Below are 23,518 nucleotides of genomic sequence, written 5' to 3' on the forward strand. Positions count from 1 at the left end.
GGATAGCAGGGTTGGACCGAGCCTCTGACGCACCAACTCTTTCAGGGAGAGAGGCCTGGCAGGGGGACGCAGCGGACGCCGTGGTATTCAGCCTCTAACCTGTTCCTCTTCATTTTGGCGTCTCAGGCAGCCTTCACCCTCCCTGCGTCCAGGCTCCCGGACAGTTACCCCCCTGGCTCTGGCCCAGCAGGTCCCCGAAGCCTCCAGCCTCCCTGTGCCCTCTGAGCTTGGCACCGTGCTCCCCACGTGCATCTCCTCCTGGAGTTGGGGTGCAAGCTGGCCTCTCCCAGGGACTTCCTCAAGGGACGCATTCTCCACCCTCCTCCGGTGGAAGGAGCATTTTGGGGCCTGTGGTCTATAGCAGGCTGTGGGCGCCAACTCCCTACCCTTCTAGTACCTGTGTGACCAGCCTCTCTGGACCCCGCTTTCCCACTGGCCACAGTGGGGCAGCCCTAGTGACCTGCTTTCCTTGGGTGCCGTGAAGTTGGGTTCAGAGTGGGATGACTGGCTCACTCTCCAGTCTTGCCACATTGCGGGTGGGAAACCTTTCTTGTCACTGGCCTTGTGTCTTTATCAGTGGCACTGAGGGCTGCTTGGCACCAGAGGGGACCCTGCTCTCAATAGCCCAACAGGACAGCAGTCCCCAAGCAGCCTCTGCGGGTGGGCCCTGAGAGGGGCTGACAGGAGAGTGGTTGGGGAAGCAGTCAGGGCAGCCTTCCTGGAGAAGGTGGCATTTAGGTAAGCAAGCATCATTCAGGCAGAGTCGGCATGGTGAGGGTTGGAAATAGGGCAGTGAGGATTCTCTCTGGGCGAACAGCATGTCCCTGCAGAGCCAGGGAGGGCTAACACAGGCATATCCCTTCTTGGTTCGGATCTTCGCATACCCCCTATGGGAGTCTGAGAGAGGCCTTGCTTGATCTGGGGAAGCTGAGGGTCACAGACAGTAGTCTCAAAGCCTCTAACGCGTTGTAGAGGTTGTGCTGTCCAGAGTCATCTGAAAATTTTTTTTAATTCAAGAAACAAAAAGAAAAACAGCAACGACAGAGATATCTAATGGCCTGGGCAGGGGAGCAGTGGCCAGATGAGGGAAGCCGCAGGCCCAGGCCACCTCGCAGTCAGCAGTGAGGCTGGCCTGCGGTCGGGTCTCTGGGTGGGCCTGGCTGACCAGCCTCCACCCCTCCGCAGTGGTGCTGACCCCGGGCCCAGAAGGCGAGGCCCCAGCGCAGCCCAGCCTCCCCCCCGAGGCGGCCCAGGAGGGCGACCTGCACCTGCTGTGGGAGGCCCTGGCCCGGAAGCGCCGCATGAGCCGCGAGCCCACACTGGACTCCATCAGTGAGCTGCCCGAGGAGGATGGGCGCCCACAGCGCCTGCGGCAAGAGGCGGAGGAGGCGGCCCCGGACCTCTCCGAAGACTACTCCACGGCGGATGAGCTTGCGCGCACGGGTGAGGCTGACCTCTCTCACACCAGCTCTGACGACGAGTCCCGGGCGGGCACCCCTTCCCTGGTGAGCTACCTCAAGAAGGCTGGGAAGCCTGTTCCAGCACTGGCCAGTAAGGTGAGTCCCAGCTTGGCCTGCAAAGAGAGGTCCAGATGTTTCAGACCTCAATCCATTCATCTGTCAACTTGTCTACCCATTCACTGTCCATCCATCCATCCATCCATCCATCCATCCATCCATCCATCCATCTGTCCTTCCTTCCTCCCTCTCTCCCTCTCTCCCATCTATCCATCCATCCATCCACCACTCCTGCACCCAGGTACCCATTCATCCATTTATCTGTCAGTTCACCTACCCATTTACCAGCCATCCATTCATCCATCCATCTGCCTTCCTTCCACCCATCTGTTTACCACTCCTGCATCTATGTACCTATTTGTTCATTTGTTCTGCAACCTGCCTATCCATCCATCCATCCATCCATGACTCACCCATGTATCACCCCTGTACCCATATACCCATTCATCCATTTACCCATCAGCCTGTCCACCCATCCATCCATCCATCCATGACTCACCCATGTATCACCCCTGCACCCATATACCCATTCATCCATTTACCCATCAGCCTGTCCACCCATCCATCCATCCATCCATCCATGACTCACCCATGTATCACCCCTGCACCCATATACCCATTCATCCATTTACCCATCAGCCTGTCCACCCATCCATCCATTCATCCATCCATCCATCCATCCATGACTCACCCATGTATCACCCCTGTACCCATATACCCATTCATCCATTTACCCATCAGCCTGTCCACCCATCCATCTATCCATCCATGACTCACCCATGTATCACCCCTGCACCCATATACCCATTCATCCATTTACCCATCAGCCTGTCCACCCATCCATCATCCATCCATGCATCAGTTGACAGCTACTGCACCCATGAAACTCATTCATCCATTATCTGTCAGTCTGTGCACCAATTCATTCACCTACTCATTCACCTACCATTCTTGCATCTATGAAACCATTCATTCATTTGTCCATCAACCTGTCCGTCCATCCATCAAGCTGCCCCCCATCCATCCACAACTTATCCTGTACCCATTCACCCGTTTACTGCCACCTACTCATATATCATCTATCCCTATTGCATCCATGTACTCACTAGTTCACTTCTCTCTTCACTCCTTTGCCTACTCATTCCCCCATCTGTTTGCCTACCACCCTTTAACCTTTCCTTCTATTTAAACTGTCTGCACAAACATACATCCATCTGTCCATTGCCCACCTCCCTCAGTCATCTTCCTGCCCATCCATATGTTCATTGCCCACCATCTCTCAGCCACCTGTCCACCTATCCACCCACTTATCCATTGCCAACATCCCTTCTCCATCTGCCCACCCACCAACTGTCCATTGCTAATATCCACTTGCCTTCTGACCTCCCACCCAACTGTCTATTGTCCACTGTCCCCCAGCCATTTGCCTACCATCTCAGGTAGTCTCTTTCACTTTTCTTCACTACCTCTTACACCTTCTTGGAGAGCTGGAGCTGGGCTCTCCATGGCCTTTGCCACAATGCTGTCAGTCCTGGTTCCTCTTCTACATGTTGCATGAAGTGAACTCAGGGTGGGTGACTTGGCTGTTGGATGACATAGGAGTGGCTAGTAAGCTACTGCAGCGTCACGTGGTGTGTGTAAGAACAGAATGCTGGAGCTGCCTGAATCTGGGGCAGGAGATCTGGGCTGTGGTTCCTGCTCTACCCTGCATGTCCCTGCCCTGGTCCTTTCCCTGTCCTGGGCCTCAGTTTCCCCACTTTACCACAAGGTCTGGGCTGGGTGGTCCCTGAGGCCTGGCCAGCTCTGCCACTGCTGCAACCCGCGTCACACAGGTCAGGGCCCCGGCGGCCCCCCCCGGGAAGCTGCAGGAGCAGCCGGCTGCTGTGCGCCCTCCCCCAGGAGACCTGAGCTCTGAGGACCTGGGCGACCCGTCCATAGACAAGGCGGCTGTGAAGATCCAGGCTGCCTTCAAAGGCTACAAGGTGCGCAAGGAGATGAAGCAGCAGGAAGGGCCCACATTCTGCCGTACCTTCGGGGACGTGGAGGCCCAGGTGGGGGACTCTCTGCGCCTGGAGTGCGTGGTGGCCAGTAAGGCAGACGTGCGGGCACGCTGGCTGAAAGACGGCGTGGAGCTGGCCGACGGGCGGCACCATCACATCGACCAGCTTGGGGACGGCACCTGCTCCCTGCTGGTTGCCGGCCTGGGCCGCGCCGACGCTGGCCGCTACACTTGCCATGTGAGCAGCAAGTTCGGCCAGGTGGCGCACAGCGCCTGTGTGGTGGTGAGCGGGACAGAGAGCGAGACCGAGAGCTCGTCAGGGGGCGAGCTGGACGACGCGTTCCGCCGGGCCGCGCGGCGGCTGCACCGGCTCTTCCGCGCGAAGGGCCCGGCCGAGGTGTCGGACGAGGAGCTCTTCTTCAGCGCGGAGGAGGGCAGCGTGGAGACGGAGGAGCCCGGGGACTGGCAGACGTACCGTGAGGACGAGCACTTCGTCTGCATCCGCTTCGAGGCCCTGGCCGAGGCCTCCAGGGCCGCCACCCGCTTCCGGGAGATGTTCGCCACGCTGGGGATCGGGGTGGAGATCAGCCTTGTGGACCTGCGGCCCCGGGGCGTCGAGATACGCATCGGCAAGGTGGCCCCGGCGCCCGCTGTGCCTGCGCAGCCGGCACCCCCAGGCCTGCTGACTTCCGACACTGGTGAGTGCTCGGTCTCCCTGCGTGACCCTTGCTTGGTTGGAAGTTGGGATCCAGAGGTGGAGGGTGGCTGCTTTAGTCTGCGATGCTGCCGAATTACAATACACCAGGAACGGGTTGGCTTTTCCAAGGGGGTTTATTAGCTTACAAGCTCACGGTTCTTAGGCTGTGAGAGTGTCCATCAAGCCATCACCAGGCGGTGCTTTCTCCCTGGAGACTGTCTGCCTGGGGCCCCGGGCCCCCGTCAGGTGGCGAGGCAGTGGCAGTGTCTGCTGGCCTCTCCCTTCTCTCCTGGGTTCCATTGCTTTCAGCTTCTGTTTTCCGTGGCTTTCTCACTGCATTTGTGGCTTTTCCTCTGTTTTCATCCTGTTTATACAGTCCCCCAGTGAGACAATTAAGACCCACCCTGGGCCACGCCTTAACTGAAGCAACCAAATCAAAAGGACCTACTTACAATAGGTTCACACCCACAGGAATGGATTAGCTTTAAGAGCGTGATTTCTGGGGTCCATAGAGCTTCACACCATCACAGTGGGGAAGGAGAAGGAGCAAGGGTGGTAGTGGCCCATGCCAGTGGGAAGCTCAAGGAGCCACTTACTTCAGCCCTGGGCTCTTCGCAGATGCAGCTCACTGAGGTGGCGAGGACCTGACTCTGGGGTTAGACCGACCTAAATTTGAGCCCTAGCTCTACCTTTTATTAGCTGTGTGCTGTTGGGCAAGGTACTTAGCTTCTGTGAGCCTCAGTTTTCACATCTGTGAAATGGGTATGTGAATACTTAACCAGCTACATTTTTAATTATTTTTTAATGAGGATGTGAGATGGAACCTCTATAAAAGGCAGGGCTCCATGTCGCCCAGTCTGGACAGTTTCCCATTCAGTGCAAACACAATGTGGCAACTAAAACTCATTAAAAAGTCATTTTCACTATTTACTTGCATCTCTTTGGGAACATAAAAGAGACTATAAATTATGAGCCACTGCATCAGTTCTTGAAATTTCTCCTCTTTCCTCCAATTTCCTCAATTCTACAGTCATTTGGAGCCACTCTCTCTGTCTCGGAATCCCTCACCTGCTTCCCCTGGGCTCCCAGCCCACAGAAATGTTGCATTTCCTTTAAGTCCAGTTTTCTCCCCCTTTATGGTCCATAACCCCTCCCGCCTCACAGTAACTTGGGAATCAAGCAGACAAAGAGAGAATTCTCCTTAAAGAATTGGGTAGAGAGAGCCACTCAGAGACAAAGACAAAGTCTCTCAATGGTTACCGTAGAGATCAAGCTTCTCCAGCAGTCCCTAGGCTGGTGTGTTCCTCGTATGGCAGCTGGGATGACTGCCTTGCCTCAGGGCTCTGGTGTTGGGAAGAGCCCCTCCAGGGACTCACCACATGTCCTCCCTGTCCCAGCCCCCGTGTTCCTGACTGAGCTTCAGAACCAAGAGGTGCAGGACGGTTACCCCGTGAGCTTTGACTGTGTGGTGACAGGCCAGCCTGTGCCCAGTGTGCGCTGGTTCAAGGATGGAAAGGTGCTGGAGGAAGACGACCACTACATGATCAATGAGGACCAGCAGGGCGGCCACCAGCTCATCATCACGGCCGTGGTGCCATCGGACATGGGTGTCTACCGCTGCCTGGCCGAGAACAGCATGGGCGTCTCCTCCACCAAAGCTGAGCTCCGCGTGGACTGTGAGTGTCGGCCCCTGGGTTTGATGGTTCCAGGGTGGTCAGTGCGGGAAATGTCTCATGTGTGATGGAGAGTTCTCTTAGGATCTAGGACCAATGCCGGGGCTTTCCTTAGGAGCCCAGTGTGTATGGGGTCATAAGGATCTTATCTCCTTGAGAGGCACACAGGCTGGGGAGATGCTTGAGGAGGTCAGGCGAAATCCCAAGGGAGTGAGTGGCCCTAATGGAGAGGTGAAGGTGATAAAGCAGGAAGGGTGAGTCCAGACTACCCCAGACACTCCCTTGGGGTCCTTCCTAGAGAACCTCAAAGGAGTTTGATCAGGAAACCTTTTAAGAGGAGCTTCATGGTATGGTGGTTAAGGACGTAGACTCTGGAGCCTTTCAGTTGGGTTCAAATCCTGCCTCTGCCACTTACTAGCTATAGGCCCTGGGGCAAGCCACTTAATCTCTCCATTCTTCAGTTTCTTTATCTGTAAAATGGGAATGATAGAAATGATCCCCTGGTATAACTGTGAGGTTGTATGAGTTGATTCATGGAAAACGTTTAGAATAGGTTAGGTACCTTGGTAAGCAGAAGGTAAATGTAAGTTCAAGGCCATTGTTGCAGCAAAGGAAGGGGGATGTATCTTCCAACCTTTGATTCTCCATGGATCTCAGAGGAACTGAGAGAGTCAACTAAATCCTTCAATCCCCAGCAGACACAGCCTGTGAGGCTCTGGGGGAAACTTCCTTTGCCCTCTCCTGCCATCCTTCTCCATGTTTAGCCTGATATTATGGATCAGGCAGCCACCCTAGGGACCTCTTTGGGGTTGGGTATGTGTGGACTCAAGAGTGGCTAGGGGCTGGCCCCCAAAGGGAACTAATGAATGAGTTCCTTAAGGTCTCAGGGTACAAGAGTGACATGCAAAAAAACGTCATTTCTAAATACTAATATGAACATGTGGCAACTGAAATTAAAACACAAAAATACAACTACTTCAAATAAAATGAAAAACTTAGGTATAAAGCTAGCAACACATGCATTGGATCTATACCCTGAAAATTAGAAAATGATGAAAGAAATCAAAGAAGATCTGAATAAATAGAGAGATGCACCATGTACATAGATTGAAATACTCAACAGGGTAAAGATGTCAGGTCTTCCCAAACTGATCTATAGATTTAATGTAATTCCTGCAAAAGTCTCAGCAAGAGTTTTTTTTAGACATAGGCAAGCTTATTCTAAAACTTTTGTGGAAAAACACAGAGCTTAGTATAGCTAGAACAATTTTGATAAGAATAAAATGGAAGGAACCACTCTACTCGATACTTAAGAATTACTATATAGTAAAAGTGTTCAATACAGAGGGAAATGTAAGTGGAACAAAGTGGTGAATTCTGTGGTAGACCCACACAATTTGCCCAACTGACTTTTGACAAAGGTGTAAAAGCAATTAAATTGCAGAAGGGTAGCCTTTCAACAAATGGCGCTAGAGTAATTGGATATCCACAGCCCCTCAAAATGAACCTTGACTTAAAATTCATACCTTACATGAAAATTAACTCAAAAATAGATTACATACTTCAAATCCTTTGCCCATTTAAAACAATTGGGTTATTTGTGTTGTTATTGTGGGTTGTAAGAGTTCTTTATATATTCTGGATAGTAGACCCTTATCAGAGATACAATTTTCAGAAATGTTCTCTCCCGTTCTGTGGGTTAGCTTTTCACTTTCTCAATAGGTTCCTTTGATGCACAAAAGTTTTAATTTTGATGATGTCCAATGCATCTACTTTGTGGCTGTTGCTTGTGCTTTAGTTGCCAAAATTATGATACCATAGCTTAACCCAGGCCTTGAAGATTGACACCTATTTTTTCCTATGAGTTTTATAGTTTTAGCACTTCTATTAATGTGTTTAATCCATTTTGGGTCAATTTTTGTATATGCTGTGATGTAAGGGCCCAAATTCATCATTTTGCATGTAGAGGTCCATTTGTCCCAACACCATTTGTTGAAACTATTGCTTTCCTCATTGAATTGTCTTGCACCTGTATTAGTCAGCCAAAGGGGTGCTGATGCAAAATACCAGAAATCTGTTGGTTTTTACTAAAAGTATTTATTTGGGACAGGAGCTTACAGTTACTAGGCCAAAGTTCCCTCACCAAAGTCTATTTTCACATGTTGGAGCAAGTTGGCTGCCGACGTCTGCCGGGGTTCAGGCTTCCTGGGTTCTTCTCTTCCCAGGGCTTTCTTCTCTCTGGGCTCAGGGTTCCTTTCTTCCTGGGGCTTGCTTCTCTTTCCTCACAACCGAGCTCCTCTGTGTGCTTACTTCCTGGGGCTCCAACTCAAGACTCAACATCAAACTCAACATCAAAACTCCAACTTTGTCCTTTGCCATGCCTTTTATCTGTGAGTCCCCCACCCACCAAGGGGCAGGGACTCAACACCCTAATAACGTGGCCCAGTCAAAGCCCCAATCATAATTTAATCACACCTAGGTACAGACCAGTTTGCGAACATAATCCAATATCTATTTTTGGAATTCATAACTGTATCAAACTACTACAACACCCTTGTCAAATATTTGTTGACCTTAGAGATGCATGTCCTTTCCTGACTCTTCATCCTGTTCCTTCCATCTGTAGGTCTGTCTTTATGCCATTACCAGGCCATCTTGATTACTATTGCTTTGTAGTAAAGTTTGAAAGTGGGAAGTATGAGTCACCTAACTTGGTTCTTCCTTTCCAAGATCATTTTGACTATTCAGGGTCCCTTGTATTTCCACATCAATTTTGGATAAGTTTGGCAATTTCTGCAAAAAAGGTCTCTGGATGTTTCTGAGATTTTCATCGCTAGTTTTGAGCAACTTCATTATGATGTACTTGGTGTACTTTTCTTCATATTCCCCATGCTTGTCGTTCATTGACCTTCTTGGAATTTGGGGTGTATAGTTTTCATTAAGTTTGGACAATTTTTGGCGATTATTTCTTCAAATAATTTTCTGTCCCCCACTCCTTCAGGGACTACCCATTGCATGTACATTAAGCCACTCTAATGCTCTTTTTACTTTGTAAGATTATTATTTTTTTCTGTGTGTTTCATTTTGGATTGTTTCTATTGTTATTTATTTCTTCTTCTTTTAGAACTTTATTTCAACTTCTAAAAATAAAATAATGGACAAAAGGCAGCTTAACAAATTATGGAAGCATTACTCTAAAATCTGTCCGGGAATATTTATCTCATTTAATCCTAAAAACAAACTCAATTATTTCTTCACTGTTCAGAAAGATACATAAATGAGCATAGATTGGTTAAATGACATGACTAAGGCCTCCTTGAAGATAATGAAGAAAAAATGCTAATCATATTCATAGTTCATAAAATTAAATCCCATATTATTTTTTGACCTTGAGCATTGAAATAGTGCTGCCTTTGCTACAAAAATAGTATATTACTGTAACTATAGTCTGTAATTTACATTAATTGTATTTTCCCCATGTATCACAATATTCTTAAAATCTTCTATTTATACTATTAACCACAATCCCCATCTACCACCAAAATCATTATGTTATACACTCCATAGATTATCCTCTCGCGTTCTTATAATTACTATTAACCCCCCTAGACTGCCGTTTTCATCCACAATCACATTATGAATCAGTAGTATTAGTTATACTCATTAAAATGTCCATCCACTTTCATATATTTACGATCAACCTTTTTTTTTTTTTTTTTTTTAAAGATTTATTTATTTATTTAATTTCCCCCCTCCCCTGGTTGTCTGTTCTCTGTGTCTGTTTGCTGCGTCTTGTTTCTTTGTCCGCTTCTGTTGTCGTCAGCGGCACGGGAAGTGTGGGCGGCGCCATTCCTGGGCAGGCTGCTCTTTCTTTTCACGCTGGGCGGCTTTCCTCACGGGCGCACTCCTTGCGCGTGGGGCTCCCCCACGCGGGGGACACCCTTGCGTGGCACGGCACTCCTTGCGCGCATCAGCACTGCGCATGGCCAGCTCCACACGGGCCACACGGGTCAAGGAGGCCCGGGGTTTGAACCGCGGACCTCCCATATGGTAGACGGACGCCCTAACCACTGGGCCAAAGTCCGTTTCCCTACGATCAACCTTATTAAACATTGCATATACATTCAGTATCAGCTCCCCTTCCTCAATCCACATTTTGTCTCCCACTAACCTATACTCTATATTTAACTTTATAAATTTACTAAACGTGTTTAGTTTATATTAGTGAGACCATATAATATTTGTGCTTTGGGTCTGGCTTATTTTACTCAACATAATATCCTCAAGGTTTATCCATGTTGTCATGAGGTTCCCCAGTTCATTTCTTCTTACAGCTGAATAATATTCTATCATGTGTTTAGACCACATTTATCCATTCATTGGTTGATAGGCACTTAGGTGATTCTATCTTTTAGCAATTGTGAATATTGCTACTATGAACATCAGAGTGCAATTGTCTGTTCATGTTCTTGCTTTCAGTTCTTCTGAATATACTTTTAGTAGCAGGATTGCTAGATCATATGGCAGTTCTATGTTTGGCTTCCTGAGGTACCGTCAAACTGTCTTCAACAGAGGCTACACAATTTTACATTACCACCAACAGTGAAGGAGGGCTCTTGTTTTTCCACATCCTCCCAGCACTTGTAGTTTTCTGTTCTTTTAATAATGGCCATTCTGTGAGGTAGGAAATGATATCTCATTGTAGTTTTGATCTGCATTTACTTAATAGCTAGTGATGTTGAGCATTTTTTCATGTGATTTTTGACCATTTGTATTTCCTCTTTGGAAAAATATCTGTTCAAGTGTTTTGCCCATGCTTTTTCCTTTTCCTTTTTTTTTTTTTTAAAGATACTTAGATTACATAAATGTTACAGAGAATATATAGGGGATTCCCATATGCCCTACTCCCCATATCTCCCACATTTTCCCACATTATCTTTCATTAGTGTGGTACATACATGGCAATTGATAAACACATTTTGGAGCATTGCCACTAAGCATGGATTATAGTTTACATTGTAGTTTACACTCTTTCTCACTCAGTTCTGTAGGTTATGGCAAGATATATAATGGCCTGTTCTGCCATCACAATGTCATTCAGGATGATTCCCAAGTCCCAAAAATGCCCCCTTATTACAGCTGTTTTTCCTCTCCCTACCTCAGAATTTCCAGTGCCCACTGCCTCCACATCAATGGTGTTTCTTCCATTGCTAGAATCACAATAAGTCTATAGTAGAATACTAGCAAGTCAACTTTAGTCCATAGGTCATTTCCCAGTCCTGAGGATTCTGGGATGGTGATGCCCACTCCAACTTTAATTGAGGGGGTGCTTCAATCTCATATGGCCGATGGACGGAACTCTCTTGCTTGCAGTTGTAGATACTCTCGGTTCCTTGGTATGTTGGATATCCATTGTCTCCTCCTTATTAGTTGTCCTGGGTGAGACCAGTGATCTAGAGAATAGGTGTTGAAACTCTGTTGAGATTCAGGGCCCAGCTGGCACATGGACAGCCCAAAGATTTAAGTCTCTTGGATGTACACCTACAAACCTTATTACTAATTATGAGTCCAAATAGAAGGACAGAAGAGCCCTGTGTAGGAAAACCACAACTGCGTCCAACTCTGTCACACTGGGGAGCACAAATTCCAAAGTTGCGTCCACTGGCAAAGGACCAACTCCTAAGTTATCTATCCTGACTATAGTGTCTGAATATCTCCAGAGTCCTCAGTAGCCCCACTATTTGGAGGTAGTATATACTTTGGCTGTCAATGAGATCCTGCTGAGATGTACATAAGTGTTTCCACTGGAATGCCCTCCTGATTCACTTTGAAGTCTCTTAGCCATATAAACTCATACCTTTCCCCTCTTTTGGTCAATGTCTTTTTTTTTCAGTTGCATTACCTGTTGGTGCTTGGTAGCAATCCCTTGATGCCAGGGAGGCTTATCCCCAGGAGTCATGTTCCATGCTGGGGGGAAGTTACAGCATTTATATGCTGAGTTTGACTTAGAGAGAGTCTTTTGCCCATTTTTAAATTGGGTTGCTTGTTTTTTGTTGTTAGATTGTGTGATCTCTTTATATAACATGGAAATCAGACGCTTGTTGGATACGTGCATTCTGAAGATTTACCCCCATTGTGTAATCTGCCTTTTTACCTTCTTAACAGATTTGTTCAAATCACAAAAGTGTTTCATTTTGAGGATGTTCTGAACTATTTTTTCTTTCATTGCTTTTGCTCTGGTGTAAGGTCCAAGAAACCACCATCTACTACAAGATCTTGAAAATGTTTTCCTACATTTCCTTCCAGGAGTTTTATGGTTCTAGTTTTTATATTTAGGTCTTTGATCTCTTTTGTGTTAATTTGTGTGTAAGGTAGGAGAGAGGGGTCCTCTTTCTTTCTTTTGGATATGGCTATCCAGTTCTTCCAGCACCATTTGTTGAAAAGGCTGTTCTGGTCCAGCTGGGTTCGTTTGACAGCCTTCTCAAAAATCATTTTGAGGGAGCAGATGGGGCTCAAGCAGTTGAGTGTCTGCCTCCCACATGGGAGGTTCTGGGTTCAGTTCCCAGTGCCTTCTGAAAAAAACAAAAACAACAAGCAAAACAAATGATAACACGAACTCAGGAAAGCCATTGTGGCTCAGTGGTTTAACACTGGCTTCCCACACACAAGGTCCTTAACAAACAAACAAACAAAAAACACTTGACCGTAGATGTGAGGATCTATTTCTGACTTCTTGATTCAGTTCCATTGGTCAATCTGTCTATCTCAATGGTTGAGCACTTGATTCCCACGTATGAGGTCCTGGCTTCAGTACCCAGTGTCTCCTAAAAGAAAAAAAAGTCAGTGGTTTCTTTTAGCAATGTTTTGTAGTTTTCTGAATACAGATCCTTTAAGTCCTTGGTTAAGTTTATTCCTAAATATTTTATTCTTTTAGTCACTATTGTAAGGGGAATTTTTTTCTGACTTCCTCCTCAGTTTGTTCATTTAGTAGTGCATAGAAACTCCATTGATTTTTGCATATTAATGTTGTGTCCTGCCACTTTGTTGAAATCATCTATGAGCTTTAGTAGTTTTGTTGTGGAATTTTCAGGATTTCTAAGTATATGATTACATCATCAGCAAATAGTAAAAGTTTTACTTCTTACTTTCCTATTTGGAAGCCCTTTCTTCCTTCCTTCCCCTCTCCCCTCTCCCCCCTCCCTTCCCCTCCCTCCCCTCTCCTTTCAGTCTTCCACCATTAAGTACAATGTTAGCTGTGGGTTTTTCATATATGCATTTTATCATTTTGAGAAATTTTCCTTCTAGTCCTATCTTTCAGAATGTTTTTATGAAAAAAGGATGCTGTATTTTGTCAAATACCTTTTCTTCATCAATTGAGAGGATCATGTGATTTTTCTTCAATTTCTTAATGTGGTTTATTATACAAATTGATTTTCTTGTTTTGAACTACCCTTGCATACTTGGGAAAAAGCCCTCTTGATTGTGATGAATAATTTTTTTAATGTGGTTTTGGATTCAATTTGCAAGTACTTGGTTGAGGATTTTTGCATCTATATTCATTAGATGAATTGGCCTGTAATTTTCTTTTTCATAATATCTTTATTTGTCTTTGGTATTAGGGTGATGTTGGCTTCATGGAATGAGATTGGTAGCATTCCTTCCTTTTCAATTTTTTGGAAGAGTTTGAGCAAGATTGGTATTAGATCTTTAAATGATTGTCAGAATTCACCTGTGAAGCCATCTGGTCCTCAGCCTTTCATTTTGATCCTTTTGTGTCTTGCTTTTATGATTTGTTAGGCAAGTCCAGAACAGTGCGCAGTCTAGAGCTCATTATTCTCCATTGCTGAAGCAAGATTTTCTTGAGTCCTCTACCCAGTGCCCTATGAATCATGAGTTTTTACATCTGACTGGTAGGAAAAGGCAAGATTCCTGGCCCCATGTGAGCACCCAGCACAGTTTCCTCTGATCCTTTCAGATCCTCCTTTTCCTGGCCTTGCAAAGCTTCCTCACATGCGTGTGCTCCTCGGTGTTTTGCTGAATATTCTCTTTACGCAGATCTCTTCTCCCTGGTGTTCTGGCAAGTGAACTGTGCCTTCCCTGGTTTCCCAGGCTTTTCAGTTCTGTCTCTTCAACGTGGTGTGCTTGCTCGTCTCTGCCTCAGTTCCCCCCACCCCCACCCCATCCTGGGAGCTCTCTAAGGCAGTAATCAGGGGGAATCCCCTTTATTGGAGTCTTATTGCTAAGAATCACTGTTCTTCATTGCCAAATGTCCAGTGGCTTGAAAACCTTTGCTTCACATATTGTGTGTGTGTGTGTTTTCATTTGCTTCAGGTGAGAGGGTAAATCCAGACTCAATGTGGGCTGGAAACAGAAGTATCCAACTGCAGGTTTGGAGGTCTAGAGTAGCTCAAAATGGAGGTGGGGTGTGCAATGGCGGGGAATGTGGGAGAAAGACATCATGCTGACTCCTGTTGCGTGGCTAGAAAGTGACAGTCTGAGCATGATGAGTGGGTGGTTGGGGATGACTGGGTAAGAGATAGTCTAATCTGAGTATGCACAGGTTGACTACAAGCTTAGCTCACGTGAAGTTTAGGGTTTAGGCTATTGTGCGTGTCACGTGGGCCATCTCTGGTTAAAATTGGCTTGGTTGAGCAAGAGAGCTTAGGAGTTGGGGTGGCCAGTTCTGGGCTGCCTCACGTGACTTCATTAATAAGCACTGAAGGGCTATGTGTAGGAGCATCAGACTTCAGGGTTGCAAAACAGGATAAGGGAATACAAGCGGGAGAGGTACTAGTTTTGTTACTGTTCAGTTAGAAGGTAAAGATTACTCTGTTGTAAAACATAGCATCAGCATCAAAGAATCAAGACCTCTGGGTTACAGTTTGGTATATTACAAGAGTTACTGTTAATTGCTTCTGGCTATATCACAATATATCAGACCGTTAGAAAGCATTTAGATCGTGATTTGGTAAGTGCAGTTGTATTGGTTAGCTATTGGTTATAACTGCATTTCATGGTAGGGTGGAACTGAGAGAGGCGTTGCTTCTGTTGCTGTCTGCTCTTTATGGAGCTTCAGTATCGTTCAGTTGTTGCCTATCGTTAGGTCAAAGAGTCTTGCAGGTTGTTACCATCCTGGAAATGTGGAGCAGGTACAGTGCAGCCTGGGGCGGGGGAAGCTGTGTAGTAGCCATTTCCCTCATGACCTCCTGGCTCTCAGAGAAGGCTGCACAGTCAGGACCTAGAAGGCGGGGTGGCCCCTAATGAGGGGGGTACCGCTGGAAGAGCCGCCATGCCCAGGCAGACGAGGCGACAATGCCGCTTTTCCTTCCCCAGTGACAAGCACGGACTATGAAACTGCAGCTGATGCTACAGAAACCTCGTCCTACTTCAGCGCCCAAGGCTACCTGTCCAGGTAGGAGGCCTCGCAGACGGCGAGCAGTACCCAGGGGCCTGGCAGCCTGGGACCACCGGGAGGTGGGGGCGGGCCGATGGGGGTCTTCCAGGCCACGTCACTCTTCTGTCCTCTGTTCAGCAAGCAGGGGACCTCTAAGCCACCCACCTGCCCCTGGCCCTACCTGCCCCAGCCCCTCCAGCCATTCTTCTTCATTCCCATTGCGCCTTTTCTGTTCCCTTTGCCAGCCGGGAGCAAGAGGGCATGGAGTCCACTGCAGAGGAGGGGCAGCTGCCCCAGGTGGTGGAGGAGCTGAAGGACCTCCAGGTGGCCCCAGGCACACACCTGGCCAAGTTCCACCTCAAGGTGAAAGGTGAGGAGCGACAGGGAGAGGGTGGCACCGGGGGCTCTGGTCAGCACAGTTGGGAGGTGACCCCGCCTGCAGGAGGCTGGCATCCTCTCCCTGCCGGCGCAAAGTCTCATAGGGATACCCTCTGCCTCTCCCACCGGGAAAAAGGTGTACAGGCTTGCTGTCTGAATGTGGAGAGCCTGAGCTGACCACTGTCCCCTGTGACCCCAGGCTATCCAGCGCCCCGACTATACTGGTTCAAAGACGGGCAGCCCCTAGCTCCATCTGCCCACATCCGCGTGACCGACAAGAAGACGTTGCACACCCTGGAGATCGTCTCAGTCACCAGGGAGGACGCCGGCCAGTACTCGGCCTACATCACCAACACGGTGGGCGCAGCCTACTCCTCCGCCCGGCTGCTGGTCCGAGGTAGGTGCACCGAGGGCCCGGGCAGAGCTGCCCAGAGAGGGAGCTATGGGCCGAGCTGGAGCCAGCATCCGCTGGCCTGCTCTTCCAGAGAGGGTGTGGGAGCAGGACCCAGCAGTCCTCCCCCATGCACTGCGTTGTCACGGGCAGGTTGCAGAGGGCCCTGGCAGGGAGAGGGTGCCAGCCTTGGGCATGGGTCCATGTGTGCTCCCATCGGGGAGGCAGGCTGGTCAGTGAAGAAGGGGACACAGGGAAATGTGGCAAGCTTTGTGGCCACTGGTAGACCTGCAGGAGGATGCCAGAGGTCCAGACTTCTTGTATTACAAAAGATCTGAGCACTGAAAGTCAATTCCAAGTTCGCAGCAAGCTCATTTCTGCCCAAACCTGCCCCAAAGGGCCCAGTGCCTTTGTGACTTCGTGTGTTTGCTGCAGAAACATTTGTGCGTTGGTTAGAGTGAGGCCTCAGACTCCATGGAGGGGGGTGGGGGTGACACCACATCTGGCTGATGCAGCTGGTTCTCTCTCTAAAACCTTGGAGTGTGAATTCCAGGCACCTTCCAGCCACGGGACTAGGTGTGGGATTGTGGGCCTTTGGCCGTGACGAGTGTGATGCTGCATGTGGGGTGGGTAGGTCTGCCCTCAGGACCCCACCCCATCGCCGAGTGTGTGCAGCACGGGGTGGGGGGACACTTTCATGGTGGACGTCTGAGCTCTGTGTTTCTTTAAGGCCTGGATGAGCCGGAAGAGAAGCCACAGTCAGGTGAGACACCGCCAGACTAGCCGAGAGAGGGTGGTTCTTGGTGCATCCTGGTGCCCTCTGTGAGGCGTGGGGTGGCAGCCATGTGCACGGGGAGGCTGCGGGGCTCAGCAGGTGCAGTCGTGAGACCTGCAGGCAGGAGGAGGAGGAGGGGAGCAGGCAACCGTCCAGGGCCTGGCAAGGAGAGCAGAGCGGGGCCGGGTGCAGACCTGGAGGCTTTCTGGGGTAGACTCTGGGACACGGAGGCTGTGCCCAGGAGGTGGTGTGTGTAGTCAGATGGGAGTGCTGCAGGCTAGGGAGCCCCTGGGTGCTTGGGGTGCAGGGCTTCTGGGTACCTGCTGGCCACCACCTGTACCTGTTTCCTCTCCAGATGTGCAGGAGCGCCTGGTACCACCCCGAATTCTGGAGAGGTTCACTCCCAAGACGGTGAAGAAGGGCTCCAGCATCACCTTCTCAGTGAAGGTGGAAGGTAAGGCGCCTCCTGCTTCCCTAACCTACGAGAAGGCACCCTCGGCCTTCCCGCCCACCTCCCAGGTATGCCACCTTCACCACCTCCTCAGGGCAGGTCCAGGGCAGGGCCCCACCTCCCTGCCCCCATTCATTGTCTGGTGAAGGCCAACAATAGGGCCTCCCAGCCCCCACCCCCGCTTCCCAGAAGCCCCCTTTCCCAGACTAAAGGACTGACCTCCTACCCCCACGCCCCTGCAGGACACCCGCCCCCGGCCGTGCACTGGCTGCGGGAGGAGGCTGAGCAGGGCGTGCTGTGGATTGGGCCCAATACGCTGGGCTACACCGTGGCCAGCTCTGCCCAGCAGCACAGCCTGGTCCTGCTGGACGTGGGCCGGCAGCACCAGGGCACCTACACCTGCATCGCCAGCAACGCCGCCGGCCAGGCCCTCTGCTCTGCTGGACTGCACGTCTCTGGCCGTGAGTGGGCCTGGGCACACGGGGAGGGGGTGCCGGACGGTGGGCCTGGGTGACCGCGGCCCTGGGAGTGGGAGGTGGGCACGGAGAACTGCACGGGGGCCTCTCCCTTGGGCCTGCCAGTAGGCTGGAACCCCCCGGAGACCCCTTCTCCTCTCCTCCTCGCATGGTGCTTCCCAAGGCGGGGCGGCCCCAAGCACAGGATGCGCAGGCAGTAGGGAGATCAAGTCAGGTCTCAGAGCCCCATCCCAGGGCGCAGTTCCCACCCTGCTGACCGCGGCGCTCAGCATGTGTTCAGCCTGGAGGGCCCCTTCTAGAAGCCCCCTGTGCTACTCTAGAAGTCTCTCTCCCTGAAGCCCCCTTAGCCCCTCGGTGGGCCAGAGTCAAGGGCAGGTGCCTGTTCTTCTTCCCACCACTTCTGGGTGATGGAGGGCTGAGAGCGGGCAGGGGAGCTGGCCTGGGGTGCGGCTCAGGGTGGGCTGGGGTGGGACATAGGCAGCTTCTGGGCTTGGAATCAGAGCTCTGCAGGAGTTCCGACCCTGGTGGTGGGTGGGGCGGGGGGTGTCACCCTGATGCACCCACTTGTTTTTTCCTGGCAGTGTCCAAGGAAGACCGGGCAGCAGAGGAGCAAGGAAGGGTGACGGAGGCCCTCATCTCCACCTTTCTGCAGGGGTGAGTGACAGGCCTGCCCCCCATGGCCCGGCCCACCGAGGACAGGGTGGGGTCAGGGGCTGGGGAGTGGTGAGCATCAACCCCATGGGCAGGGACCCTCTCCTGGGCCACAGCTTGGGCTCTAGCCCTAGCAGCCACATGTCTTGGGCCAGCCCTTTCCCCTCTCTGTGCCTCAGTTTCCCCATTATAGAGCAAGAGCTCATCCCGAGGTCCTTCCAGCATAAAGGCCCCCAACTGTGGTATCCTGGCCATCGCCTTCAGACGCTCTATCTGTCAGAAGCCCCTGCCCAAGGGCCGAGGGTGGTGGGGCCTATCCAGGCTGCCACTCAATCCCCGCTTGTCCCCTCGCTTTAGGACTCAAGCTGATACTGGGAACTTAGCGGACCTTGCTGGGCAGAGGAAAGGTAAGGTAACACACGTGTGTGTTATGGGGTGGGGGGCACTACAAGTTGCTGAGGTAGCCCCTCGGATGCTGTATGTGTGGAGTAGGCCACCGGCCAGCTGGCACCTCTTGGGTGATCTGGCCCCGAGGAGCAGCCGGAGCTGGGCCAGGCCCCCGGCCCCTTCTGTGGGGGCTGACTCTGAGCTTTGGTCGGTAGGAGGGCCCCTGCCGGTTCTGACCCCTGCAGATTAGGGAGCTCCCATCGGACAGAGGTGAGGGGTCCGGGGGTCACTGAGACCAGGGGCATCTGGGGCAGGTCTTGGGTGGGCAGTGGGCTGTGAGGAATGCTGGAGGGGCTCCCATGGCAGGGCCCAGCCTGACTGGTGTGGGGACAGGGACGGCCAGCATCGCGTATCGCCCATGGAGGCGAGGCCAGTGGAGTCGGCTCGGTCTGCTGCCTCTTCCTCCCTGCACTGCCGCTGCTGCTTCGCTGCATCTTTCTCCCCTCCCCAGCCTCTAACTGTGGGGGCCCTGACGGTTCTAAAGATACCCTCAGCTCCACCAGGTCTAGAACCCAGACTCCCCTTTGTCCAGCTGCTCCTCAGTCCTCTCCTGGCCAGCACCCACCTCTGCCACCCATCCCCTTCACCTGAGGACAGCTCCGTCCTTCAAGCTGCTCAGGCAGACTTTGGGTGTCCTTGGTGTCTCCCAGCTGTACATCCTGTTGCCTCTCCCTGCAGGATTTGAGGAGAGCCTGCCCTCTTCATGCCCCTCCTGCCATCACTGTAGGGACCTCCTCCCTGCATCTGCCCTTGCCTGTCTCTCACCCCTTCACAGTTCAGTAGCCAAAGCAATCCTGTCAAAACAGTGAATGGGCTGGGGGACTCCCTGCAAAAAACCCACCTCGGCTCCTGCAGCAGATCCTGCAGGTGCACCATTCCTGCAGCCTGGTGCCTGCCAGGCTGTAGCCTCAGCTGCCCCCTCTCCCCTTGTCCACCGCCCCTCAAATGCACCCGTGAGCTGCTCTGCCTGGACACTGTTCCCCCATGCTGATAGAGCCCCTCCACTCAGATGCCCCCACTAATGGAGCCCTTTGTACTCCATCATCAACCACCATATCTGCCCATTTATGCCCAACCCCCTGGAAAGTCTGTGCCTGCCAGGAGCCAGAGGTTTAGATGTGGGGCTCCTGTGCCCAGGATGTGCCTGGCAGAGGGGGTGCTCAGTAAACGAGTTGCGTGATCGATGGGCTGAACACGTGTTGGTGCCCCCAGGAGACCGTGCCCACATCTCCCTTGCTGAGGTCGGCACGGAAGAGTTCCTGCAGAAGCTTACCTCCCAGATCACAGAAATGGTGTCTGCCAAGATCACCCAGGGTGAGGCTGGCGGGGTACAAGGAGCGGGGCCTGATGTGAGGGGTGGGGCCAGGGCATGAAGGGGCAGGGCTGGGCTTGAGGGGCAGGACCTGGTGTAAGGGGCTGGTGTGGAGGGGTGGGGCTGGGCTTGAGGGGTGGGGCCTGGTATGAGGGGTGGGGCTGGTTATAGAGGGATGGGACTGGGCTTGAGGGGTGAGACCTGGTGTGAGGGGCGGGACCTGGGTGTGAGGGGCTGGGACCGGTGTGAAGGGCGGGACTGGGGCATGGAGGGGTGGGGCTGGGCTTGAGGGGCGGGGCCTGGTGTGAGGGGTGGGGCTGGCTGTGGAGGGGTGGGGCTGGGCTTGAGGGGCGGGGCCTGGTGTGAGGGGCGGGGCTGGCTGTGGAGGGGTGGGGCTGGGCTTGAGGGGTGGGGCCTGGTGTGAGGGGCGGGACCCAGGCATGGAGGGGCGGGGCTGGCTGTGGAGGGATGGGGCTGGGCTTGAGAGGTGGGGTTTGGTGTGAGGGGTGGGGCTGGTGTGAAGGGATGGGGCTGGGCTTGAGGGGTGGGGCCTCGTGTGAGGGGCGGGACCCAGGCATGGAGGGGTGGGGCTGGGTGCGAGGGGTGGGGCTGGGCTTGAGGGGCGGGGCCTAGATGTGAATGGCGGGGCCAGGCTAGTCTGCGGAGGGGCTGGCCAGGTGTGAGGGACGGGGCCTGGGCATGGAATGGTAGGGCCTTCTGCACGGGGGAGGGCCTGGGAGTGAAGGACGGGGGCCGCATGTAGAGGGGAAGGCCTGGTGCAGAGCTGTGGGGGCAGGGCTCTGAAGGGTGGGGCTGGTGTGGAGGGGCAGGCCCAGATAGGAGGGTGCGGGGGCCTGGCAGGTGTGTGGTGGGGTCTGTGTGGAGGGGCGTGTCAGGTGCAGAAGGGAGCTCAGGTGCCGGCGTGGGGCCGGGTGTCATCCCGGCCTCAAAGAACCTGAGAATTCCGTGAGCAGGGAGGTCCGCCTGCTGTCTCTGGCTCAGGGCCGCGGCTTCTTCCCCAGCCTCCGGCTCTGGGCTCTCTGTGGGGCTGTGGGGGTTTGCAGGCACCTGTCCCAGCCGGGTCCAGGGCCCTTCCTGGGGCATCAAATGCCCTCTGCCTGCCCAGCCAAGCTACAGGTCCCCGGAGGCGACAGTGATGAGGAGTCCAAGACGCCGTCTGCATCCCCACGGCACGGCCGCTCGCGGCCTTCCTCCAGCATCCAGGAGTCTTCCTCAGAGTCGGAGGATGGCGACTCTCGTGGGGAGGTGTGTAACTCTTGGGTCCTGGGGCAAATGTGGCACCTCAGGGACCGGAGTGGAGAAGGGGGACACTGACACCCCTGAAGAGAAGGTGGCAGGGCCGTGTGGGCAGTAGGGCCACAGAGAGGGCACTTAAGAAACTTAAGTAGAAGGTTCCATAGACCCATTCTAAAGGTCAACTTTACTGAGGAGTAATTTATATACAAATGTGCACTCTTTCAAAGCGTGCAGCTCAGTGAACTTCAACAATGCACACACTTGTAACCAAGGTCACAACCAAAGTACAGAACATCTCTGTCACCCCCAGAGGTTGCTTCTTGCCTCTATGCAGTTACGACCCCATGTCCCCGACTCCTGGCAAATGCTGATATGATTTCTATTGACATAGATCACTTGAGCTTCTAGGCTTTGTAGAAATGGAATCACATAGGATGGTGTTTCAGTTTCCTGGCCGCTAAATCAACAATCATGCAATGGGTTGGCTTAAACAATGGGAATTTATTGGCTCACGATTTTGAGGCTAGGAGAAGTCCAAAATCAGGTGTCATCCCGGTGATGCTTTCTCCCTGGAGACTTGGCGTTCTCAGGTGGCTGCTGGCGATCCTTGGCCATTGACTTTTCTGTTAGATGGCAATGCACATGGTGACCTCTCCTGGCTTCTCTTTTTTCATCTTGGTTCCACTGACTTCCAGCTTTCGGCTGCTCCTTACGGCTTTCTCTCTCTGTGTGTCTGAATTTCATTCTGCTTCTAAAGGGCTCCAGTAATAGGATTAAGACCCATCCTGACTGAGGTGTGCCACACCTTAACTGAAGTAGCCTCATCAAAAGGTCTTATTTACAATGGGTTCACTCCCACAGGAATGAATTAAGTTTAAGAACATGATTTTTTTCTGGAGTACACAGCTGGCTTCAGATTCATGTGTTTAAAAAGAGAGAAAAGAAAAGGAATGGGTACATCTTAGAATGGTCCAAAAAGAGTGGAAAAGGATGGGACACTGGAGGAGGTGAAAGCTCTCTGGCAGCTGCGCAGGTCAGCTGGGTACTCGGGCAGCTGGCGGTTCGATTGGCCTCCTAGCCTCTGCCTGTTGGTAAAATTCCCACATCTGTTCATTTGTTAATTCAAAAAATGCTCTAGGCACCCGCAGTGCATTGGATGTCACACCACAGTGGAGCGGGCAGGGGAGACAGGCAACAAGAAAGTCCCTGGCACAGGCAGCTCTGGCCTCAGGGAGGTGGGGAAGGGGGGTCCAGTGGCTGCAGAGATATCAGGGGGAAGGGTAGGGCATGGGGAAGCCATTGGGGTGCCCCTGTGGGACCTCAACGTTTTAGGGACTTAGAGAGGCTTGGTCAGCTCTCCTACAGACCCCCTGACTTGGCAGCCCGTCCCCTCCTCAGATCTTCGACATCTATGTGGTCACAGCTGACTACCTGCCCCTGGGGGCCGAGCCGGATGCCATCACGCTGCGGGAGGGCCAGTACGTGGAGGTCCTGGACTCGGCCCACCCACTGCGCTGGCTCGTGCGCACCAAGCCCACCAAATCCAGCCCCTCCCGGCAAGGTTGGGTGTCGCCTGCCTACCTGGACAAGAGGCTCAAGGTGCCTGGGTGGCTGGGGCAGGGAGGGAGCGGCCCGGAGGTCTGGTGGGGCTGGGTCTCGCGTGTGCTGTTCTCCTAGAAGGGTCTGGAAACTGGACCCCCGGGAGGACAGGGTCAGACCCCAGCCGTCCTGGCCCTCCATGGGCCGGCCACGTTTCCATTTCCCTTCCTCTATGGCTGGCCCAGGCAGGCTGCCCTATGACCCGCTCCTGTTTCCTATCAGCTGTCACCTGAGTGGGGCCCCACGGAGGCCCCCGAGTTTCCTGGGGAAGCCATGTCTGAAGACGAGTACAAGATGAAGCTGAGGTGAGGGCAGTGGAGGCCGGGCCGTGGGCAGCCTGCTGTGCCCTGGGCTGGGCCCATCTCCCACAGCACGTTCAGCCCCTCACCTCATTCGTAGTCCAGGCTCTAGCCTTTCCGGAGTGGAGTGTGAGTCCCGGCCCGACTGGGTCCTGGGAAGTGTGGTTTCCCCTGCAGGAACCTCTGGACAGCTCACTCCACA

General features: G+C 52.2%; 1 protein-coding gene across 1 annotated transcript in view; it reads left to right on the forward strand.

Annotated features, from left to right (window-relative positions):
* Positions 1 to 23,518, forward strand: part of OBSCN (obscurin, cytoskeletal calmodulin and titin-interacting RhoGEF) — a 227,076-nt gene that overhangs the window by 161,077 nt on the left and 42,481 nt on the right. Inside the window, 15 exon segments of the mRNA XM_058286343.2 lie at positions 1,186 to 1,556; positions 3,350 to 4,214; positions 5,611 to 5,889; positions 15,220 to 15,298; positions 15,526 to 15,650; positions 15,858 to 16,055; positions 16,780 to 16,812; positions 17,180 to 17,278; positions 17,518 to 17,736; positions 18,333 to 18,405; positions 18,760 to 18,809; positions 20,062 to 20,163; positions 21,288 to 21,427; positions 22,817 to 23,017; positions 23,240 to 23,322. Of these exon segments, the coding sequence (XP_058142326.2) occupies positions 1,186 to 1,556; positions 3,350 to 4,214; positions 5,611 to 5,889; positions 15,220 to 15,298; positions 15,526 to 15,650; positions 15,858 to 16,055; positions 16,780 to 16,812; positions 17,180 to 17,278; positions 17,518 to 17,736; positions 18,333 to 18,405; positions 18,760 to 18,809; positions 20,062 to 20,163; positions 21,288 to 21,427; positions 22,817 to 23,017; positions 23,240 to 23,322 (2,917 nt within the window).

This window comes from Dasypus novemcinctus, chromosome 2 (genome assembly GCF_030445035.2).
Source record: "Dasypus novemcinctus isolate mDasNov1 chromosome 2, mDasNov1.1.hap2, whole genome shotgun sequence".
Taxonomy (NCBI): domain Eukaryota; kingdom Metazoa; phylum Chordata; class Mammalia; order Cingulata; family Dasypodidae; genus Dasypus; species Dasypus novemcinctus.